General features: G+C 33.7%; 1 protein-coding gene across 6 annotated transcripts in view; it reads left to right on the forward strand.

The window, feature by feature from the left end:
* The window catches only part of Phf3 (PHD finger protein 3), an 87,647-nt gene that overhangs the window by 41,294 nt on the left and 21,576 nt on the right, over positions 1-24,777 (forward strand). For 3 of the 6 annotated variants that reach the window (XM_015487892.2, XM_015487893.2, XM_048805606.1), the window contains 4 exons: positions 6,987-7,148; positions 12,174-13,962; positions 19,779-20,088; positions 23,456-23,639. In XM_015487892.2, coding sequence (XP_015343378.1) covers positions 6,987-7,148; positions 12,174-13,962; positions 19,779-20,088; positions 23,456-23,639 — 2,445 coding nt within the window. Of the gene's footprint in view, positions 1-5,955; positions 6,058-6,986; positions 7,149-12,173; positions 13,963-19,778; positions 20,089-23,455; positions 23,640-24,777 lie in introns of those variants that run through there. The other 3 variants (XM_048805607.1, XM_048805608.1, XM_048805609.1) reach the window with 3 other exon arrangements.

A 24,777-nucleotide genomic window follows, 5' to 3' on the forward strand; every position in this document is an offset into this window, starting at 1 on the left:
TATATATATATATAAAATTGAAAGGGGGGAAAAGGTGTTCACTTATAGTAGCCTTGATTATGTTTCAAATTAGGAACATGATAGCATCTAAAAAGTTACATCCACTCCAAAATAGTAAATTGTATTGTACATAACATTTAATTTGATAGAGTATATATCATGCCCACCTGTTTTTTTTGGAGTGAATATGTGAGTTAGCCATGAAGGAAAGAACTCAACTAAAGGGAGGACCTATTGAGGTTGGTTGGTCTTCTGGAATGTTAGAAGAGAAAATGAGATTAAGGTGTCCATATTTTTTCTTACTCTACTTAAAAAAAAATGACAAGCCCAGTAAAGTAGATATCTAACTTATTGTGATCACTGTAAAGATGTTATCTTTTTTTTCCTCATATTTGTTCTTTAATGCCAACTTTTATAATACAGAAATTATTCTTTTAGAATTGGTTGAACTGAGTTTGGCCTTTCTACTACCATCGAATTAATATCAGATGTGAAGAGTTCCTTAATGTTCCTGACTTATAATTTTATGATCTCCCCTGTGTATGGTGTTAAAGTGATTTAAACAAATCCCAGTTGTTGAGAAATGCAATAAATTTAACTCCAAATGGTTTGATTATATTATTAACGATCATTATTATTTTACAACCTCATTTACCTCAACTTCTTAAAAAGATAGATTGAAATTAATAGTCTGGAGTAAAGTAGTATTAGTGTCAGGAGGACTTAGATTTAGCATATGAGAGCAGCAAGTTTAATTAAGGAAATTTGGGGTTATGATGGGAAGAATTTTTATTTTTTTATTTTTTGGTACCAGGGATTGAACTCAGGGCACTTGCCCATGATCCACATCCCTAGCCCTATTTTGTATTTTATTTCGAGACAGGGTCTCACTGAGTTGCTTAGCACCTCAGTTTTGATGGGGATGGCTTTAAACTGGAGATCCTCCTGCCTCAGCCTCCAGAGCTGCTGGGATTATAGGCATGTGCCACCGTGCCTGGCGAGAAGAATTTTTATATGATATTAATTCAGGCTTACGAAAATTTCTAAGTGTGGTCAGATTTTTGGCCAACATTTCAAGTGAGAACGATAACCTATTCTGGGAGGAAAAAACAGTGTTTTTTTTTTTTCCTGCGTGACGTTTTGTACTCTTGTTTCCTAAAGAATCAAGACGTTATTGTAGTTTTTGTTTTTTTCTTCTTTTTTTAAATTTTTTTTTAACTTGTAGTTGGACACAATATCTTTATTTATTTTTATGTGGTGCTGAGGATCGGACCCAGTGTCTCACACATGCAAGGCAGGCACTCTACCACTGAGCTATAGCCCCAGCCCGGTTTTTGTTTTTTCTATTTAATTTTTTTTTTTCTGTTTTCAGAATCCAAATTCTTATTTTAGTAGATACATTGCATGGTACTGGCCAACTTTTAAGAAATTAGATACTAAATACTGAATTTTAGTTTGCCTTGTGTTGGTGGAAGGGGGAGATAAGTACCCAAGAATAGGCCAGTGTTTCTTTTAAAAAAAAAAGAAAAACAACTGATTATTATTATTATTTACTTATTCAATTTCTCAGCAGAAGTAATCAGAACATCAATATCTTTTAAATACATTAGTACCTGATGGGGAGAGTTTTAACCAGTGATTATTAATTTTGTATTACTTTTATCAAATGAACAGATTTAGAAGAAAGAACCTCTCATGTACTTTTTTTTTAATTGGTTGATTTGTTTCAGAAGGAGTTGAAAAAGAAGTCAGGAGGAGTATAATTTTTGAAGGGGTACCCGAGGGAGAAACTGTGAAACAAAATAGTTAATAACAGGACTTTCTAAGTACCATTTAGGATTTTGAGGACTTTGTATGTTAATCTTCACAGCAGCCTTTGTAGAGCACTAGTTTTATCTCCTTTTTTTTTTTTTTAATAATTTGAGACACTGAGAGATTAAGTAGGAGCTTCAGTTGTAGAGGGCCTTGTTCAGCATGAGAGTCCTGGAATCTTTGGAGGCATGAGAGCTTGATTTATTGTGGAGGTAGACTGTGGGAGATGAAGGGATTGTGTGCCAGGAGGACAAGGAATACAAAAAAGAATGGATTCATATATATATATAATTTTTTTTTTAAATGGACACAATATCTTTTTTTTTTTGAAATTTTTTTTATTGGTTGTTCAAAACATTACAAAGCTCATGACATATCATCTTTCATACATTTGATTCAAGTGAGTTATGAACTCCCATTTTTACCCCAAATACAAATTGCAGAATCACATCAGTTACACATTCACATTTTTACCTAATGCCATATTAGTGACTGTTGTATTCTGCTGCCTTTCCTATCCCCTACTATCCCCCCTCCCCTCCCCTCCCATCTTCCCTCTCTACCTAATCTGTTGTTGTTCAGTTCTCTCCCTTGTTCCCCCCCCCTTTCCCCTCACAACCTCTTATATGTGATTTCGTATAACGTTGAGGGTTTCCTTCCGTTTCCATGCAATTTCCCTTCTCTCTCCCTTTCCGTCCCACCACTCGCCTCTGTTTAATGTTAATCTTTTCCTCATGCTCTTCCTCCCTGCTCAGTTCTTAGTTGCTCTCCTTAAATCAAAGAAGACATTTGACATTTGTTTTTTAAGGATTGGCTAGCTTCACTTAGCATAATCTGCTCTAATGCCATCCATTTCCCTGCAAATTCCATGATTTTGTCATTTTTTAGTGCTGCGTAATACTCCATTGGACACAATATCTTTATTTTGTTTTTATGTGGTGCTAAGAATCAAACCCAGTGCCTCACGCGTGCCAGGTGAGCGCACTACCACTTGAGCCACATCTCCAGCCCCCCAAAAAGGATGGATTCTTGTAACTCTTTGTGTAGTCTTAGTTTCTAATTGTAGATTTTTGACCAAAAGATTTTCAAAAGATTAGTCCTGGTTTAGTTTGTTTTCCATTGTTATAACTGAATTCCATAGGCTGATAATTTACAAAGAATCAGGTTTATTTAGCTCACAATTTGGAAGGCTGGGATGTCCCAATAGCATGGTGCAGCCATCTAGTAAGAGTTTTCTTGCTGTATCATAATATCACAGGGATAATCACATGAAATACAGAATAAGCTTGCTAGCTTGGGTCTCTCTTCCCCTTCTTATAAAACCATTGATGCCAGCATGGGGAGCCCCATTTTCTTGGCCTTATCTAGTGCTTATTAGCTTACAAAGACCCCCACCTCCAAATACTATTACCATGTGAATTTGGGGTTAAATTTTTACCGCATGTACTTTTAAAAAACCATAGCAGAAGGCATCATTTACCTTCTAAGTTATTTCTTAGTACATACAAACATGGGCAGTTCTTTTTTGATTTTTTTTTTTCCCCCTTCTCTCCTTCCTCCCCTTACCTCTCTCCACTTCCCTCTTCTGCCGCACTCAAATTTCTTTTCTCTTTCATTCATCATTTTTGTAGAGGGTAATGTCCCTATCTCACTTCTTTCCCTTCTGCTTTCTTCATCTGTTACTTACATAGAAAACCCATCTTTGCCACTTTAACCTCCTTCCGCTGGTTGTCATTTACTTCTAATTTTGTTCTTACAATGTCTTTCTTTGGGCTGATAAAAATGTTTTTCTGTCACTCACCAAAGGAAACTTTTCCCACTAGTCCTTTTCTATGATTCTTTTATTCAGCAAATATTTCTGGAGTACCTACTAGGCACTAAGTTGTTCTAGGTTTTGGTCTTTGAGCCACAAATAAGGAGTGTCTCTGATGTGTGGAACTTACAGTGTAATGGAGAAGACAGTCAAAATAAATAGATATGTAATATCAGATGGTGAAACATGTTTTAAAGGTAAAGTGTATTAATGATCAGTAGGCAGTGATGGGAGTATGTATTGTTTTGCATAATGTGATTAGAGAAGATTTCTCAGATTTGAGTTAAACCTAAATACAGTGAGAGAGTGAGCTATGTGGATATTCAGAAGAAGAGCTCTCCATGCAGAAGCGAGTACTGTGCTAACTTGTGTTCTGGAAAGGCCAATGTGAGAATGAAATCAGCTTGGTAGGAGTTGAAGTCAAGGAAGTTGGCAAAGGAAGATCTTGTTAACCTTTGGGCTTGGATCAAAATTTAAATGTGTCAGGAAGGCTTTGGAGGATCTTGAACAGAAGAATCTAATGTTGTCTGATAATATTTTAGAAGGATCACAGGAATAACTGAATAAACTATATGTGGGGGGAGGGGTTGCAGTAGAAGAACCTAGTTGCTAGGAGACTTATTATAGTGTTCTCTTGATGAGAAATGATGGTGATTTGGAGTAGCGTATTAGCTGTGGAGATGGTAAATGGTCAGATATGTGATGTTTGGTTGGATGTAGGGAGCAATACGGGGAGAGGAGCTAAGGATGTTTCTCAAGTTTTAGGCTTGAACAATTGGGTGAGTGGAGGTTCTATTAACTGGAAGTACCCAGCGAGGAACAGTTTATGGGGACTAGGAGAATGCGAGGAATTTATATTTATTTTCAATATGTTAACTTTTAGATACCTGTTGGACAGTCTAATTGAGGTCAAACACTCTCCTGGAGATTAGCTCTGATGTGGGATTGGGAATATACATATTGAAGTCACCCAGGAATTGATGGAACTGGGTAGGATCACTAGGGATGAGTGAGTGTGAATGATGATAAAGAAGAAAAATGGGAGGACTTAATGTTAAGTTCTTGAGCATGTAGACATCTGCAGAAGAGAAGGTTCTTTCAAAGGATATTGAAAAGAAGTGACTAGTAAGATAGGAGGACATGATATCCCAGAAACTGAGAAAGAAGGGATTCAAGAAGGGGGAATTATGCCAGATACTCCAAGGACATAGAATAATTTAAAACTTGATAATTGACCTTTGGTTTTGACTTGCTAAATCCTGTTGATTCTACTTTGATCAATAGGGCTGTAAACTTTATAGCAGTCAAAATAAATAGATATGTAATTGATATCTATTTATTATAAATAGATATGTAATAGATATCTATTTATTGTAAATAGATATGTAGTATGCACTCCCTGCCAGCAAGAGTATTAGTCTTTTCGCCTCGACTATTTTCCTCTTTTGGATTGTTGTTCTTATTACAATATAAAACATGGGCATTTTAGAAAAATTGGAGAAAACAAAGTATAAGAAAGATGAAACAACAATATTCCTTATCCACCTTACCTTTAGAGATAATCACTGATAATAACCTCTTCCATTTTTTTCTATGCATTTTTATACATCTTTGAAATGCATATAATGTTTTTATATAGAATTGAGGTGAAAAAGTTCGCTTTTGAAAATGAACATAGTGGGTCAACTTAGCAAATGTCAAGACATTTTTGAGAATGTGTAGCAGCATAGATGAAAAAGCCTAACTGGAGTTTCTCTTCTGTGTCTACCCCAATTATATCTTAAATGAGTCCTGATTAATTTTCCTAGAGCATGTTCTCCTAAGCTGTTAGTGCATAGAGTGACGGTTAAATTAAAAGCATGAGCTCTATTTTTTTTTTAAGTAATACATGCTTATAGCAGGACATTTGGAAAATAGAAGGTGTATTCTTATCTTTTGGAGATAAGAATTGCTGCTTATAATTAATGTTTATGATTTTCATCTATTTCCTGCCCTTTTCCACTTGTCTAAGTGTACATACACATGCATTTTATTTATTTATTTATCTCTAATGAGGATCAGACTTATGTTTTCTGGTTAGCATTTTCTTCACAATCCATTCTTCTCTCTGTTCTTTATAAATTATCATGGTCAGCGTATAAGCAGTTTTGTAATTCTGTTCGTTGTCAAATTGCTCTTCAAAAAGATTGTACCATTTGAAAGCATATTTATAAAGAATTTTGTTTTCTTTAAATTTTAGGGTAGACCACTATCTTGTTGAGCTATTTTAAATGAAGTTCTACTTGGATACAAAGATGAGGACTAGATAACTTCTTGAGGTTCCTTCTAACCCCTAGGATGAAGATAATAACTAACATTTGTGTAGTGCTCTAAAGTTTACAGAGTGAGTTCCCATACATCATCTCACTTGACCCTCACAACAACCCTGTGAGGTAGGTAGGACAGGTATTATTATCCTCATTTTAGAGATAAAGAAAACTGATAGAGAGGTTAAGTGATTTAATCAAGTTTAATTGTTCTGACAGTGGCTTGAATCCAGTTTTTTTTCTTTTGATTTAATCATATTCTTTGTATAAGATTTCATACAATTGCACATTCAGGATTATTTACACATATTGGCTAGTTAAATGATATTTATTCTCTACAGAGAAAAATTCTAATGACAATAGTGTTAATATAGCCAGTGTCCCTTTTCCATTCCTTCCTCCCTCTTATCAATTGAATGGCTTTGTTTCTTTTGATTAAGTAATTTAATTATGTCACTATATTAAGCACCTACTGTTTTCCTCACCATTTGGGGGAAGGGGAAGTTAAGTTTTTCATTTTTTCTCTCTTTATCTTTTACTCTTTATTTTCTCTGCCTCCCCCCTTTGCATCACTCAAAAGTATAACTATATTGCTTACTCTCACATATGTAGCATAAAGTCTGTTAAGTAATAGGGTCTCAGTTAGAATATCTGGTCCTGACATGAATCTAATGTAGAATACTAAGGCTTTTGAAGGTGTTGAGCTCTTTTGTATCTTAAATAAAATTGAGATTATTGAGCCTTCCAGGTGCCTGTGACACTCTTAAAGGGACAGCAAATGATAAATGAAAGTGATAGTTGAGTTGAGGACAAATCTGGAGTGATTATTCTTCTCTTTTGACTAGTTACCTTAGGAGGTAGAAGTTTCTCAAACTGAATTTATGTGAGAACTTAGCAAAGACAGTGTCACATATGTTAGGAATAGACCTAAACTTTCATGATTGTAGTTTTTTATGTTAAAACCATCTCACAGTTTTTTGTACTACCTTTAAGTACTTATAACTTCCAATATTTTTTAAAATTAATTTTTTATTATTATTTTTGTTTTTCTCTAGTTGTTGGTCTTGACGATATTATGGATGAAGGAGTTGTTAAAGAAAGTGGCAATGATACCATTGATGAAGAAGAATTGATTTTACCTAACAGGAATTTGAGGGACAAAGTAGAAGAAAATTCAGTGAGATCACCAAGAAAATCACCTCGTTTAATGGCACAAGGTAATTCTTTCAAAGAGGTCCAGCCAGAAGGTCAGAGCTATAGGAATAGATGTATTGGGTTGTAAACTTGCCAAGCAGAGATCATTTTTTATATTTGCTAATATTAAATGTTTTAATATTCAAATTATGAGATTATGTCAATTTGTTGTATAAAGTCTCCAGCACCTACTACCCCAATACTCATTTGTCTATCCATGGTAGAAATCACTGTTAACTCAGCTAGCTAGCTTTTTTTTTTTTCTTTTTCTTTTTCTTTCTTGGTATTTACCTTCATATCTTTAAGAAGCATGCAGATATTCCTACTTTTTGATTATTCTGATTTAGGTATTTATCACTTGACTTCTCACTCTGGATGATAAAAGTTTTTCTTTTCTTTTCCCTGTCACATAAAAGCACTTCCAATATATAATTTTGTTAGAATTAATTATTTGTTACTATGGCTACATGTTGTTGACAATGATACTTTTAGTAAATGATAGCTACTTCTCCTGTACAACTTTTTGTCTTCTGGATTTGATTGTTTTCAATTTGCATTTGCTTTATTTATTGTGGATGTTCCAGTGATTACTCCCCAACTAGTTTTGTTATTTGTCTGAATTTTTCTTAATGAAATTTTGTATATCAGGTATTCTGTCATTTTCATTTTATTGAAAAAGTAACCTTTGGTGCCTTCTGATCATTGCCTTGGGTAGACTATTGTTAACCTTATAAATCTGATAGAAAGCCATTATTCAGGAGTCTTTTTTTTTTTTAACTGTTCTTCTGAGGAGTCTGTACTTGGTACTTTGTTATAGTTCCTGTTTCTTTCTTTTTGGTCGTTGAGTGCCTTTATTTTGTGACACACCTTTTCCAGAAGTTTTGTGAGAAAAGGAATTGTGGAGATAAACTTCTTAAATTATGTGTGTCTGCAAGTCTATTGAATCTGTTCTCACTTGGAATCATGGTTTAGTTGGAAATGAAATTTGAGATTGGAAATCAGTTTCTTTGGAAATTTAAAGGTGTTTTTCCATTTTCTTCTAACTTAAAAGTGTTATTGAGAAGTTTATTTTGATTATTTTTGGAGATATATTACCTGCTTTCTTATGGAAGGTTGTGGAATCTTCCTCTTTAGTGCTAGTGTTTTGATGTTTTGTGATACTCTTGGTGTGAATGTATCATGATAATGTACCTTGATGTGAGTATATTTAATGTATTGAGCTAGGATTGATTAGAGCTTTAGTCTTAAAAACTATTGGTTTTCAGTTCTAGGAAAATGTCTTGAGTTATTTCATTGTTAATTCTCTTGTTTTCTCAGTTCTTGCTTTCTGAAATTCCTATTAATGCAAGTGTTAGAAGGCACAGATTAGCCCTTTCATTTATATTTTGCATACTCCAACCTTTTGCTTTTTTCCTTTACTTGCTGAAATTTTCTATTTCCTCAGACTTCACTGTTTTGTACTTTTAAATTTCCAAATATCCTTTTGTTTAATTTTGAAATTGGCCCTTTTGTTAACATTCTATTCTGGATTTGCGCATATAATATCTTTCTTATTAAGCAACTCATGGTATTTTAAAAAGTTTTTTTTATCTCCTTTCATAATTTTCTTTCCCTTCATTTTGTATTTTAAAAGTATTGTGGACTTCATGTTTCATGTTAGAGGCTTTCCTAGAATGTTAAACCCTTGACTGTTGCTCATGTTTAAGGATAGAGAACAAAGACAGCATGGAACCTATAAGCACAAGGACAGTTGTGTGGTCATCTGGCTTTGCTGTTTTTTGACGGAATCCCTCATATCAAAGTTTAGGTTATTCCTGTAATAGCATATTATGGGAGTCTTTGAGGGATAATGTTTGGGGTGTCTCTGTTTTCAGTGTATACAAATTGACTTAAGTCTCACAAATTTCACTGTATTGTCCTCCACTCTCATATATATATATATATGATACTCCTTAGTATAATACACTTTACTCTCTCAAGAGGATAAACCACCAGTTTTGGGTTAGGTGTTGGATTTTGCCAAACCTGCCAGCTTAGTGTCTGTCGCATTAGGTCTTCTATATCAGTTTTTTTTTCTCTTGTGGTACTGGGGATTGAACCCAGGGACACTTTATTCCTGAAATATATCCTCAACTCTTTTATATTTTTTATTTTGAGGCAAGGTCCTGCTAAGTTGCCGAGGCTGGCTTCAAATGTGCAATCCTCCTGCTTCAGCTTCCTGAGTAGCTAGGTTTATGGGTGTGTACCACTGCACTCAGCATTACATCAGTTACTTTTTAATCACGTCTTGTTTTGCTTCAAGAATTTGTCATTGTTTTCTCCTCTTTGGTTCTTCCTTTTTCTTTTGGATTCATGCCTTTTCAAAAAAGATCCCTTTCTGTAGTATAGTGTTGAAGTGAATAAACTTTGTTGCAAGTATTCACCTGAGTTTTTCCTTGAATTGCATTTTTGATCAGATTTAGTTATTTGGCCTGTGCATATTTGAGAATTCAAGAAATGAATAAAACAAATAATGTAGAAAAATAATAGTTTTTATCAATAGAGTCAGGCTCCAAACTAAAACAGTTTATATTTAGAGACAAATGACTTTTATCTTTTGCGTAACAAATTACTTTCTATTAGAAACTAATATTTTATCAGTATATCTTCACAGTTACTGTGCTATTTGTTCTTTTATGATTTTTAGCAATCACTTGAGTGTTAAAAGTCTTCATTTATTTCAAGGGTGGATAAAGTGGGTTTCAAAGCTTTAAAAGTCATCTAAATTATGGAATAAAGCCTCATTAACATTTATTATTTAAAAAATATATAGGTGAGCTTTGGATGAACTCATAATCCACTTGATAATTTTTAAAAGTTATTAACTGCTTCCTTAATGTTCACATACATTATCAAGTCCTGGAGGAATTAAGAAAGGGTCCCTGAGGAATGTACAGGAAGAATTAATGAGATCCTCAAACTGCTGACAGGAGGATGCCCAGACTGTGTACCATTGTAAAGATCAGAATAAATAAAGAATAAGTAAAGAGAGGATTAAAAAAAAAAGAAGAAGAAGAAGAAGAAGAAGTGTTCTAAAGAGAAGGAGCAGAGTATAAAAGATAAAGTCTCATGTGAGATAATCTTACTATTGTAATATGAAGATTGCTTACTAACATTCAAATTACTGTACTTGGGCAGGGGTGGCCAAGCAATTGGATGGGATCCACTCACTGATAGCGTGCTAAACAAACTGCAGCTGTGATTCATTCTTCATCAAAACCAGCTCTTTAAGCTGGGTGTGGTGTAATCCTGGTGGCTCGGGAGGCTGAGGCAGGAGGATCTCAATTTTGAGGCCCTAAGCCACTTAGTAAGTGGCTTAAAATAAAAAATAAAAAGGGCTGGGGAGGGTTGGCTTGTGGCTCAGTGGTAGAGCACTTGCCTCGCACATGTGAACTACTGGGTTCGATCTTCAGCACCACATAAAAATAAAGATTTTTTTTTTAAAAAAAAGGCTGGGGATGTGGCTCAGTGGTGAAATGCCTCTGGGTTCAATCCCCACTACAAAAAAAAAAAAAAAAAAAAAACCCAAGCAAACAAAAAGAAAGATAAGCTTTCCCTCATAGAATCTGGGGGTGGGGGTGAGGATGGGGGAAGATGACAAGAAAGTAGCAGGGAATCTATTAGAGAAGAGGAAGGTGACTGAGTGGAGAGGGGAGAGAAGAGAATAAGAGAAGGTCATGGGGTAAATAGAATCAAAGTATGTTATTTGTATGTATATGAATAAGCAACAGTGAAACTCATTCCATATAATAATTTTTTTCTTTTTAAGAAAGGGTCCCTAAGATTAGGATGACTATATAATTTAGTTTTCAAACTGGGTGAAAGTTTGAAGAGTATACTGTTAAGATGGGTGTGGTTGTGCACACGCCAGTAATTTGGAAGGCTGGGATCGTGAGTTCAAAGCCAGCCTCAGCAATGGGGAGGCACTAAGCAACTCAGTGAGACCCTGCCTCTAAATAAAATACAAAATAGAGCATTGGTAGAGAGCCCCTGAGTTCAATACCCAGTACCTGTACCCCCCACCCCTGCCCACCAAAAAAAAAAAAAAGTGCTGTTAATTTTATCAGGACTATAAGCATAACCTGGAATAGTTCCGGTAAAAAATAGTTCCAGATAGTTCCTTCTCACAGTTTAATTATAAATGACAAATTAGGGAAATTTTAGAAATATTGGGGTATAGTAGGATTTTGTTTTGAAAGAGAGCTTTTAAAAATGGTATTGTTCATCTGGAATTGGTTTAGAAGTATAGGATATGCAGTCTTGGAAATAGCTTTGTATTTTGAATTTTAATTTATGAGTCTTTCTACTTACTGAGTTAATCAGTTCTTTTCACTTTGTTTCTCCTGGAGGATTTATCAGGATAAGAAAAGAGGAAAAGCTCAGACTTTTTACATTTTCATTTTGATACATTTACTTGGTTTAGATATTTTAAATTTTAATTTTCTGGTAATCTGTGTATTGTACTCTGGCATATACTCTTAGTTAGGAATAGCTTGAATGTTAAATTGTGATGTAAGGTAAATACATTGAAGAAAGGAATTAGACTTTTTGAGGTTTTATCTCGACTCATGTAGATCCTATTTGTGATAGATGGTTTTAGTTTGGATTTTATTAGTGTTTGAATTTATTCAGTTTTATATGTTTGGAAATGTTTAGTATTTAAAATGTATGATGGCTTTCTTTGGGCATTAATGTAAAGGAAGCTCATTTATTTTTACTTAATACTTCTTATGGAAGAGAAACCTGATGAAAATGTTTCTTGTATTAGGTTATAGTATTAGTCTGAGTTGTATAGTTGCTTTTTTTTTTTTTAACCCCACCAGAATTCAAAGAACTTTGATAGAGTTGATATATATGTTAATGTATATATGAGCATTTTTATTAAAATGTTCATATAAGTTTTAGAGCTCAGAATAAAGAAGTGATATATTATTATATAAATTGTACTGAGATAAAAACACATGGCAAAATAGCTAAGTTATTTTTATTTATTTTTTTCCTTGTGATAGAACAAGTAAGAAGTTTGCGACAAAGCACTATTGCCAAGCGTTCAAATGCAGCACCTTTAAGTAGCACAAAAAAAGCATCTGGGAAGACTGTATCTACCCCTAAAGCAGGGGTGAAACAACCAGATAAATGTCAGATTAAAGAAGAAGTTTGTACATCACTAAAACCTGAGTATCATAAGGAGAATAGAAGGAGCAGCAGACACATTGGACAGATTGAAGTGGTACCAGAAATATCAGTGTCTTCAGCTCATTCTTCAGTGTCATCTTGTCTTGAAATGAAGGAAGAAGATGGATTAGATTCCAAGCATAAATATAATAATCAGGGAGAAGCAAATGTGCCATCTCATGAATTAAATAGTCCACTTCTTTCAGAGACTTGTGTTAGTATTGAAGAAAAGAAAAATGAAGCTCTGATGGAAGGTAAAATTAAGACTGTTAGTAGCCCATTGTTTCAGTTTTCAGGTAAAGAAGATGATGAACAGAATGATTCCATTTCAGGTAAAATGGATGAGACTGTTGAAGAAAGGAGGGCAAAGGGAAAACTTGAACAAGAATCAAAGGTGGTAGCAAAATTATCTCATGAGGATGACCAAATTATTGAGGAACCTGAATCTTCTTCTGGTATGTCTGGTGATACTGCTTGTATAGATACAAATAAGACAGAGAAGAACCTTGTAGATTTGCCTAGTTCAGTGGATAAAGTGACTGAATGTAATTTGGAATTGAAGAATACCATGGATATTGTTGATGAAGCTGAGAATTCCCTTCAAAGAACTAAAGTGGAACCATTAGGTTCTTGTGAAGACACAGAGTCTAATGATATTCAGCTAAAGACCACTGAGTTTAATAAATCAAATTCAGAGGTGGTTGATACTAGTCCTTTTGAACCAGAAACTAATATTTTAGAAAATACTATTTGTGATGTGCCTGACCAAAATTCAAAGCTGTTGGATATTACTGAAAATATTAAAATGGAGCCTCATGATACAGCAAACCTTCAGAATGATAGGAGCAGCCAGTCAAGTAGTGTATCTTGCTTAGAGTCAAAAAACACAAAATCCAAACACACAAAACCTGTAACTCATTCTAAGCAAAACATGACCACAGATACTCCAAGGAAAACTGTTGCAGCAAAGCATGAAGTAGTGCATAACAAGACTAAAGTTAATGTTAAAAGTGTGAAACGAAATGCCGATGAACCAGAATCTCAGCAAAATTTTCATAGACCAGTCAAAGTGAGAAAAAAACAAATTGATAAGGATGCAAAGACTCAGAGTTATAATTCTGGGGCTAAATCTATGAAAAGCCAAGCTCATTCTGTGTTGAGAAAAACATCACAGGATCAAAATGTAGTGCAAACTTCCAAATCTTTAACTCATTCTTTGAGTGATAAGCCTCTTCCTGGTCACCCTAGTTGCTCTAAAGAACCTCATCATCCTGCACAAACTGGACACTTACTACATTCCAGCCAGAAACAGTGCCATAAACCTCAGCAGCAGGTATCAGGAGTGAAAATCACTAGTCATGTAAAAGAAGAGCTTGAACACCCAGGCCTTGAGCATTCTAAGGAGGATGATAAACTGAAACTAAAAAAACCTGAGAAAAACCTACAACCTCGCCAGAGAAGAAGCAGCAGAAGTTTTTCTTTGGATGAACCACCATTATTCATTCCAGACAACATAGCTACCGTAAAAAAAGAAGGCTCAGATCATAATTCTTCATTTGAAAGCAAATATGTATGGACTCCCAGCAAGCAGTGTGGGTTTTGCAAAAAACCACATGGCAACAGGTGTGTGTGTGTGTGTATGAGTGATGTATACATTGAAGAGAAATTGGTTTTGTGGCGGGTGGGATTAGTGTGAGAATTTTTTTATATATACAGAAATTATTTAATATACAAAGACTTTTGCAAAAACCAAAAAACCCCTCATCAATCCTGGATAAATGATAGAAAGATGGAGCCACTGAAATTACAAATATATCATCCCAGAACATTTTTAAAAGCATAATCTGACCAATAGCTGATATATACAGAAATGTTATATTGTAACCAGTGAGAGAGAGTGTAATTTAGTAATTACATCTGAAAAAGATACTGAAAACTTTGGCTTATCCGAAAATTGTTACACTGCCTTGGGGACTGTAAGTTATATATCATTCTATTTGGCTTGAGAAGAACTAGTAATAAAGTATGAAGGTCATAATGGAAATTTAATTTTCTTTTGAAGTTTTTTTTTTTTTTTTAAATAATGCACATTAAAGACTTAATACTATTACCTCAAAACTGTCAAACTTGACTTTGGAATGAAATTTGATAGCTGAAACAACTGTTAAATTACACAGTGAATTTTGTATGTAACATGAAATAGAGTGAGAACATGTATTTCTTTTTGGAATGTTGTAGTGATTACAGTAATTTTTTGTGAGTTCTAGTCTTTCAAAATTTTAGTTTATTTAGCATTACTTTTCATTATTCTTTTTTAGAATTCCATTAATAGTTTTATGACACTGCCTTCCCACTCCAATACATTTTTTTATTTACTGGCTTTTTTAAGAAAAGGAAAACAAGATGAAGTGGAATTTGCAGCTACAAGATTGTCCTGATCAAGTGTTCACATTGCTGTTGGAACTTCTGTCAACACTGATACGATAAAAGGAAATTATAACTTGTACATTATTATGTTATCTTTATTCATGAAAGTTAATATTAGGGTGACTTTTCCTAGCACTGTCAGACTAAATAAAAATGAAACTAAATTTGGAGAGGGACAATTTTAGTAAAGTATATTGTAATACATTATTTTGATGGGGCGGAGTTGTTAGGAGAGTGGAAGAGGGGAAGAGTTGGGGTTCTCTAAAAAATAAGTTTTATGTCAAAGAGTTTCTTCATTTATGATTTATGATCAGTACAAGGCTTATTTTCAGCATCTGGGGTTATTTCATAACAATATTTTCCAGTTTTTTCACATTGTGATTTTTTTGAATACAGTGCTACATTTGTCCCTACTTTTATGGTCTTTATAGTTTTTTTATATAAAACACCTTATTCTGATATTTCAAAATGAGCCTACTATTTTTAGACTTAAGAATTAAGAGTTAGATGGTGCTTTTAAGTAGCCTTTTAATAAAAGCCAGCTCTTTTGTGTCTGCTAAAATCTTCTAAAAATCATCACCTTGACATATGGTCAGAGAAATGGAATAGAAGCCTTAAGTGAAACATGGGCATAGAGTTGGAAGCTGTGTTTAAGTACATTATAATGTAGCTTTATTTTTTTTAAGCATATCTTTATTTTATTTATTTTTTTATATGGTGCTGAGGATCAAACCTAGTGCCTCACGCATGCCAGGCAAGCGTTCAACCACTGAGCTGTAACCCCAGGCCTTCTATTGTAGCTTTTTAATAGATAAACTTTTGTTCTAATGACCCAGTCTTCATGAGTTTGTCCAGGCTTTTTAATACTTCATCAACATCAACAGTTATTTTCATAAGATGAAGATAAGTGTTAGTTCTATTAAAGAATTTTTTTTTAAACTTAATGCCACCTTTGAGATCTACTCTACATTGTCTAGAGTATCTTTCCTCCAGTTGGAAAATGAATCAGAATGTTAGATGTATAGGAATTTTGGGTTCACCCTGTGTAATTGACCTAGATAATATATAAAAAAAACATTGGAAACAATCAGTTTTGGAAGGAGCTTTACAGAATTCTTCAGTCTTGTGAATAAAGAAGACTAAGTGATTGCTTTTTTCTTTACATATCAACTAGCCTTCTCTGCTTTATTATATTGCATTTACTCAAAATGTACATTTCACGTAGTAATTTTCCTATTTTAATCCACATGTAATAATATGAACTTATTTAAGGGAAAATGTATAGAAATAATTTTAGTCCTCTTTGATGTCACGTATTAGCTACACTGAAAGTTATTTGTTAATACACAGATCTGACATTGTTAGCCCTTGTGACATTGCTTCTGTAAAGACTATTTTAACTTCAGCATTTTACACACACTGCATTTGGTATTAACCTCCTGATATGTGCATCCAGCTGGAAATTATATTTTGTAGTAGAGAGATTCATGGCATAGCCAGATGTGATAAGCAACTTCTACATTTATCATAAAGACAGTAGGTATTAACTCTTTAAGATGCTGTGTAAGGTTTTTTGCTGCTTCTTCCTAATTCAGCCTAAAACCAAAAGAATGTTGTTTTAAAAACTATTTAACGCTTCGTTTTTCAATAAATGCAACTTTTGAATTTTTTAACATCAGCTAGTTAGCATTTTGAAAGAACAAAGTCTTAAATACCTTGTGGTTTCTACTTCCTTAATTCTTCAAAAGATGCTTGTATCTTTAATTTGCATTGTACTTTCATGGCCCTCGTTATAGATTAGTATATTGGATAAAGTTTTTAAAAATGGAAAAAAAATCTTCTTAGTAAAATGTATTCATAGATTTACGTTCAAATAAGAAAACTTATTTCTGAGAAGGTAATTCTTTTCTAGAACTAATGATTCTGATTTTTCTCAGAATTTTGTAGACAAAATATTTATAGACATATTTTCCCCTCCATATTAGATAGTTGTAATAACAAATGATTTAATGTTTATGTGAAATAGAATTCTTTTATCTTAGAATAGTGAGTACAAATATACTCTACAGTAACATGGGCTAGGCTGACACTAAAAATTATTCAGAGCTGAAGGCCCATCTTATAACACATAAAAGTGTTAATGATTTGTGACATAAATTTGTTAAGAGTAGAAGTTCTCATTATTGCTTCTGTAGTTTACTTTGAAGAAACTTGAAAATTTTCTAAGAATGTGTTTTGGCTCATGCCAAAATGATTCTTAACTAATTTATACTAATTTGGTTCAGTTAAATGATCCAGAGCTAAATCCTACACAGTGATTTTAGATCAATATTGATTACCGTAGCATCTATGGTACAATATTTTCCTTAATTTCTCTTCTGAGTAACCAGAAATGCAGGGACAGGGCAAAATAATGGGAGAGTAATTATTAGCTACTTCACCTCTTGCTGTACTGTGCACCCCTACTGTGTCATCCCCCTTCCTCGTGTCTTTAAAGTACAGTAACCCGGAAAGGGAAGAAAATAAACTCCTTATGTGTGTATGTGTATGAAAAATCATCCATTTTTAAAAGTATAGCTTAAAAAGTTCATGGTACTTCTAAGTTTTAGATTTTAAAATAGTCACTATTTACATTTTTGGAGAATTAGTTCCATTTAAAGTGCATTTCATTTTCCCCTGTGGAAATTCTTTTTACCAACATCATTTTTTTTCCCTTGATTAACTGCATGTTTTTAACATAAAACCTAAACTATTAAGATATCATCTGTAGATGGCACTAGAGGTTAGCTTTTCGGAGCCTCTTAAGTTTGAGATATGTCCAAAATAAATTTGAAGTAAGGCACAGTGAAATAATTACTTGAAAATTTTATGATCATAACTTTTTCTTCTCTGGTTAAGTTAAATAAAAATTTGAAAATACTATGTGTTTTATAATTTGACATTTAGAATAGGATTTGGCACAAAAGCATAGTCCAGGTTTTCAAGTCGTGTCTTATTGAAATCATTTCAGACTTCGTTTGAAGAAATCATAAACCAGCTTTGTGGAAGTAAAGAGACATCACCATTAGCTTTCCTTAAGTATTTCAAATCTGTTCATATTAGTTGCTTTCAGAAATAATGCTTTTAACTTTGCAACTTGAAATGAAGACATATTGAAGCACCTGTATTATTAAAACCTTTTTTTCCCCTTTGGCTGGAATATCTTTATCACTGAAACATATGAAGCCATCAAGGATTTCAAATCTAGACATCACCTCTGTTATCTAGAGATCTTCTATTTCTGTCTTAGAAACAAATATTCCATTGTTTGAAATTTTTTTCATGTCTTGTGAATCCAAAACGTGTTTTTTAAATTTTTCAAACCAAATGCATCATTGGAAAGATGAGGACTTAACCTGATAAAAGTAGCACAGCCATAACCAATGAAGGTTAAGAATGATAAACATAGATATGAAGAAGTCAAGGCACAGAAGTAGTTGGCAAAGGCACATGAGTCAGGAGAAAAGCAAGTGCTGCTATGGAGGAATGAGGTATTTGGTGTGACTTTTAAAACACCTTGTGAGGATGTATAGTTAAAGATTTTAATTTTTGTATTTTCAGTGTTAAACAGGATCTCCAACCTGCTCTATTTAGAGCAGGTTGACTTTACAATCCAGTGTATTGCCTTTACAATTTCTCCTTCCTATTGGACTACAAGTCTGCCTCTATCTGCCTCCCACTACAGGGAATTGAGCACAGAGGCACTCTACCACTGAGCTACATCTCCAGCCCTTTCAAAAAACTTTAAAAAGACACGTTCTTACAAAGTTGCCTAGGCTGGTACCAAACTTGTGATCCTCCTGTGTCAACTTCTCAAGTTGCTGGGATCACAGGTGTGCCCTAATGTGCCCTACAGACTAAAAGTTCTAAAAGAATTTTGGCACTTGGTGATTGCAGTGGTGTCAAAATCAGTAGACTAGACAAGTCCTTAAATGATTAAAGAAGATAGAAGTCTTTAAAACATACCATGAATTGCTAGCCTGAAGAAGGAAGAAGGAAAATGTTAAAACATGAATATTTGAAGTGAGCTTTGTAGTTTTCCTAACAGATTAAAAAGTATGTAAAGGAGATAATGTCTCTCTTACATTGCTGTTTACATATCTGATTTGCCAATTTATTCTAAAGTAATTAAAATTATAATTGAGGAAAAAAACATTTTTGGAATGATGAATCTCATGTCTTTAGACTTACTGGTAGTGTGATTAGTGATTTATTGTTTAGTGCATTTGCTACTAAAGTGCAGTACAGGGAAAGACTGACCAGAAGAATGGAATTAAGATAGAATCTGAATGTTATTACCTTCATGTCAAGGTTGCATACTAATCCTTTGGAAAACAAGTTTTTTATCTAAAGCACTTGGGCATTAGTAGGAATATCTTTCTCACCCAAAAGTTTATAAACATTTTTCAGCTGAATCTTACGCAATGAAAGCATATTTTGAGCTTAAGTGATACTGGTTAATAAACAGTTTTAGAGACCCCTTATGTTTTTACTTACATTTTTGTTGCTGTTTTTTTCCTTTTCACTTAAAATAATTTGGATAAACAATTCTTCCCCAATTTTATGCATGATTTCAAAGACTATAGCTGTAACTTGAATGGATTATGATGAAATTATCACAGAAATCACTTTCCTCTGGAGAAATTAATTGATTCTGTAATTTGTTCTATGTGGCACTCTTTATGGACAGATCTGTTGTCCTTTGTTTTTATTCGTGATGGCGTGTTGTTTGTGTCCTCCCCACTCTAATATTTTCTCATGCCAGAGGAAATAATTTGAAGTTTTAGAAATTCCATTTTCATCATGTTCTTTGAAATTTGCTCCATGTTGAACTAATGGAATGGGTAAAGGTGAAAACATGCAAAATATCAGAAAATCAAATATTGAACATTTAATTTAGTCTCACTTTTGACATTGATTTTTTTAAAAAATCACAATTTTTGTTGTTTTTTGCTTTTTTTTTTTTTTTCCAGGTTTATGGTTGGCTGTGGGAGATGTGATGACTGGTTTCATGGTGATTGTGTTGGGTTAAGTCTTTCCCAAGCACAACAAATGGGAGAGGAAGACAAAGAATATGTGTGTGTAAAATGTTGTGCTGAAGAAGATAAAAAGACTGAGATATTAGACCCAGATATTTTGGAAAACCAAGCTACAGTTGAAGTCCATAGTGAAGATAAAACAATGGAATGTGAAAAGCTTGGGTTATCAAAGCATATGACAACAAATGACAAAACCAAATACATAGATGATACAGTGAAGCACAAGGTCAAAATTTTAAAACGGGTGAGCTTTTTATTGGTACATTTTGTTATTTTAAGAATTTTGTGTGAACCAACCGTGAGAATTTTGAAATTTCAAGGTTTGAGTTTTTCTGGTGTACAGTTTTAAATTTATGTTTTCTTAAAAATGAAATTTATTTAAGAATATTTGGATAATCATGGTGAAACCAGATGGTGGCATCTTCAGAATATGCAAGCCTTATTTCTCATGGTTCTCTGTGCTATTTCTGTAGAGGCTGCATTTTTTTTTAAAGGCATTTCAGAGCCTTTCAATTTGAATAAAACAGTAAAATATTTACTTAATAAATTTTGAGATGATAAAAACTCTTTGATTAAGTCAAAATTTGAAGACTTTAATATGTACATTATAATTTGACATTTAGAATTGAACAGAATTGTCTGTTAGGATGCTTGTGTGATCTTGTGATTTGTAAGTATAAATTGTGCTTGCCAAGTTTTTAAAAAAGCTTTTTAGACCATAAATGTCAATTTTTTAAGTATTTGGCATTATTATTTTCAAGTTGGAAGATTTTTTTTCTATTGTTTTTCCTGTAAGGAAAAAATTACTTTTAAAATAACTTTTAGTTTTCATCCCCGCCCCCAGCCCCATATTTGCTTGGAACTCTCACCTCATTATTTTTCTCCTAAAAGGTTGGTCAGTTTTCCCTGATCTTATATTTTTAACTATTTTCTGAAGTGTTTCTTTTCTTCTGTTTTTTTTTTTTTGTTGTTGTTGTCTTTGTTCTTTGTTTTTGGTACTGGGGATTAAACCAGGCTGAGGCTCACCTTGAACCATGCCATCCTCTGTCTCAGCCTCCTGAGTCGCTAGACCTTCTGAAATAGTTTTCTAATAGAAATTTCAAGATGCTTGGGGCTGGGGTTGTGGCTCAGCAGTAGAGTGCTCGCCTAGCAAATGGAGGCCCTGGGTTCGATCCTCAGCACCACATAAAAATAAATAAGTAAAATAAAGGTATTGTGTACAACTACAATTAAAAAATGAATATTTAAAAAAAGAAAATTTCAAGATGCTTAACAGGAGCAATATAAAGGATACAATATTTTATCTCATTGAATTTTCTTGTCTTTTCATTACCTTTGATTTTTTAAATCCTTAATTTGTTATAGAATACTTCAGAGAAGGAAATAGTAGCAACAAATACATAAGAATAGACAAGTATGATAATCTAAAAGATAGCATGAATTTTAGAGTTGGAAGGAACCTAGGGACCTTTTAGTCCAACCATTCTGCTTTGTTAATATTTTTTACAATTCTAAGTGAAAGTCCAGTTTCTATTTGAAAAGCCTTGCAAGGGACTACATCTTCATTTTAAACAGCTCCACTTGTTAGAAAATACTTCAGTTTGAGCTGAAATTTGCATCCCCAATGACTAATCTTTCTACAATACAATATGGAAGATAATAGATTCAAGTACATGATTGTTTCTCCAGAATCTTCCCCTTATTTTCCCCTGATTTATAAACTCAAGTTCTTTCAGACACTACTTATGAAACAAATCTGGATTAAGTACCAGTTTTCAAAACCTTGCAGAATCCAACATTATCTGTCCTACTTTTTGAGAATCAGATTCTGTCCTTCTGATATTTTCTATTTATTAGTTTGGTCAGCATCAAAATAATTTATAATATAGACCTGGGAGCTCCATTAAACAGTTTATAGCATATGTCTTTGGAAAGTTTCTTAATTATCACCTCTTGTATATAGCCTCTATTCCAGTATCTGTGTCCAAAAAGGAAATGAGGTTAGTCTGATTTTGTAAACGTATGTACCATCCAAGTGATCATTGCTTTCTTTCTTTCTTTTTTTTTTTATGTTGATGGTGACCTATTGAATCTTTGAACATGTCTGATGTTAGTTTATGGAATCTGCATTTCAGAGAGAGAATGTTTTTTTTAATATATATTTTTTAGTTCTCGGCGGACACAACATCTTTGTTTGTATGTGGTGCTGAGGATCGAACCTGGGCCTCACGCATGCCAGGCGAGCACGCTACCGCTTGAGCCACATCCCCAGCCCTGGAATCTGCATTTCAAATGTCACTTCCTATCCCTAAATTTTTATGTTGAGCCATTTATTGAGTTTCTGTTGTATGGCATGGTACTATCAGATTTAGGCATATAACATATCAAAATGTGTTGTTGTCAAGGAAGTGTAGTTGGAGGGGTAAAAAACAAAAGCAAAACAAACAAAAAAATTCAAGTAAATAAAAAATTAGAATATTCCCATTCTAGAGAAAATAATTTTTTTATATATATGCTCTTATAAACTTACGATCATGTTTGTCAATGCACAGCATTTTTCTGTCTTTCAAGCACATAGGTTTGATGTGATTAATTTCTACCAAGGATCTCAGAATTCAGTTTCATTAGTAATTCTTTGTGGGTTATAATTAGAACCAGAGAAGCAAGGATGGTTTATTTTGCCCCTGGGATTTAAAATTGTCAGTAGGCATACTGAGAACTCAGTTGATACACTTACGTAGGCAAGTGTGACTTCATTTGCTTTAGAAATATAGTGAAAAATGAAATGCTTGTTTCTCCACAATTTCTTTTTGCATATCTAAGCTAGCTAAGAACTCTTTTTTACCTTATGCCTGATTTTCTTTCTGTTAACATTATTGGGAACATAATCTCTTGCCCTTTTCTCCCTTCTTTTATAGGCTATTGTGTTTTGCAAAAAATAGGTGTGTAACAAATGGATTTTGAATGAAAGCAAATCTTTTTTTTACCAATAAGGCTTATTTTTTGTACATCTTTAAATATCTATCTATCTATATATATATGTATCTATATATTTATTTATTTTTTTGGATGCTGGAGATTGAACTTAGGGACACTTTACCCTTGAGTTACACACCCTGCCCTCTTTTTGTTTTTTTATTTATTTTGAAACCAGACCTCTCTAAGTTGTTGAGGCTGGCCTCAAACTTATCATCCTCCTTCTTTAGCCTTCCATGTTGCTAGGATTACAGGCATGCTTCACTGTACCTGTCATAAAATATGTGTTCTTTTTGGTGGGGGGCAGGTACTGAGGGTTGAACTCAGGGGCACTCGACTACTGAGCCACATCCTCGCCCTATTTTGTATTTTATTTAGAGACAGGATCTCAGTGACTTGTTTAGTGCCTTGCTTTTGCTGAGGCTGGCTTTGATCTCTCAGTCCTCCTACCTCAGCCTCTTGAGCCACTGGGATTACAGGCATGCACCACCACACCTGGCCAAAATGTTTGTTCTTAAGAGGTAGTAATACCAATTAGGTTGAATTTTTTTTATCCATATACTATTGAGGCTTGTTTCCTGTTTAAAGATTATTTAGTGGTATTCATTTTAATGAATTAAGTGCTATTTTTCCAGGAGTCTGGTGAAAGCAAAAATTCATCAGACTGTAGAGATAATGAAGTTAAAAAATGGCAGCTAGCTCCTCTTCGAAAGATGGGACAACCAGTTTTACCGCGGAGATCTTCAGAAGAAAAAAATGAGAAAATGCCAAAAGAGTCTACAACTGTTATTTGCACAGGTGAAAAAGCTTCAAAATCAGGTAGTGTTATTAAAATAAATTATTATATGCCAATTTATTTGTTTTATTTTGTACACAATAAATAGGGGATTTTTTAAAATTTGATATTTTAATAGCAGTAGTGATAGTTTATATGGTTGGCCTTATTTGTAATTCAAAAGTATTACTCTGAGATCTGGGAACTTAAGGCCCCCTGCCTTCATGGCACTTGGATACTAGTTGGAGAAGCAGAAAATAAGTTGACAAGTAAGAAGAGAGTGTTATCTTAAAGCCTGTGAAGAAAAAGTATAGTAGTGGGATAGAGAGCCACAATCAGGGAGAGTGCAGGGAACTTTTGTTTTAGATAGAATGAAAGAGGTAACTTGTAGATTTGAGGAAATGTATAGAGTTTTTGGAGAGATCAGTAAGTAAGGGACACAGTAAGTGAAATCTTTGAGGCAGTAACAAGCTTTGTATTTGAGGAGTAAGAAAGTCAACATGCAGTCATTTGAAGGTAATGCATGCAGTATAGAATATTAGTCAAAGATGAGGTTATAGAAAATTATGTATTGTGGGACCATGAGAAGGGTTTATATTTTGTTCTGAATGTTATGGGAAGCCTTTAGAGGGTTTTGTATAAGGCAATGATAAGTCAATCTCATTGATCTGTGAATATTGGATTGTAGGAGGGTACAAGAAAAATCATATACCAGTTAGGAATCTGTAGCAGTATCTTGTGAAATAAATGATGGTAGCTTGTAGCAGATGTATAATGGAAATAGGGAAAAATGGTCAAATTAAGATATATTTTACAATAGAGTAGACAGAACTTGCTGATGAAGAAAAGAAAGTCTTAGAGGATGATTGAATAAAGTGTTGGCATTGTTTACTGAGATGAGGACAATGCTAACATGGGGAAGAAAATTGAAAAGTTATATTTTGGCCATTAAAACTTTGAAAAGTCTGGAGCTGACAGAAGCCTTTGGGGATCAGTATATAAATTTGGGATTGATCAGTACATAGTTGTTATGGAAGTTAGGAAGAGGCTAGGAGGAGAGAATCCAGCAAAAGAGACTGAGAGATGTCCTTTTAGGAAATAGGACAATTGAGAGACCGTGGTGACTTGAGGACAGATGAAGTTTCAGGAGGCAGGAAATACTGAATTGTCATATGCTGTCTG

The sequence above is a fragment of the Marmota marmota genome, unplaced genomic scaffold (genome assembly GCF_001458135.2).
Source record: "Marmota marmota marmota unplaced genomic scaffold, marMar, whole genome shotgun sequence".
Taxonomy (NCBI): domain Eukaryota; kingdom Metazoa; phylum Chordata; class Mammalia; order Rodentia; family Sciuridae; genus Marmota; species Marmota marmota.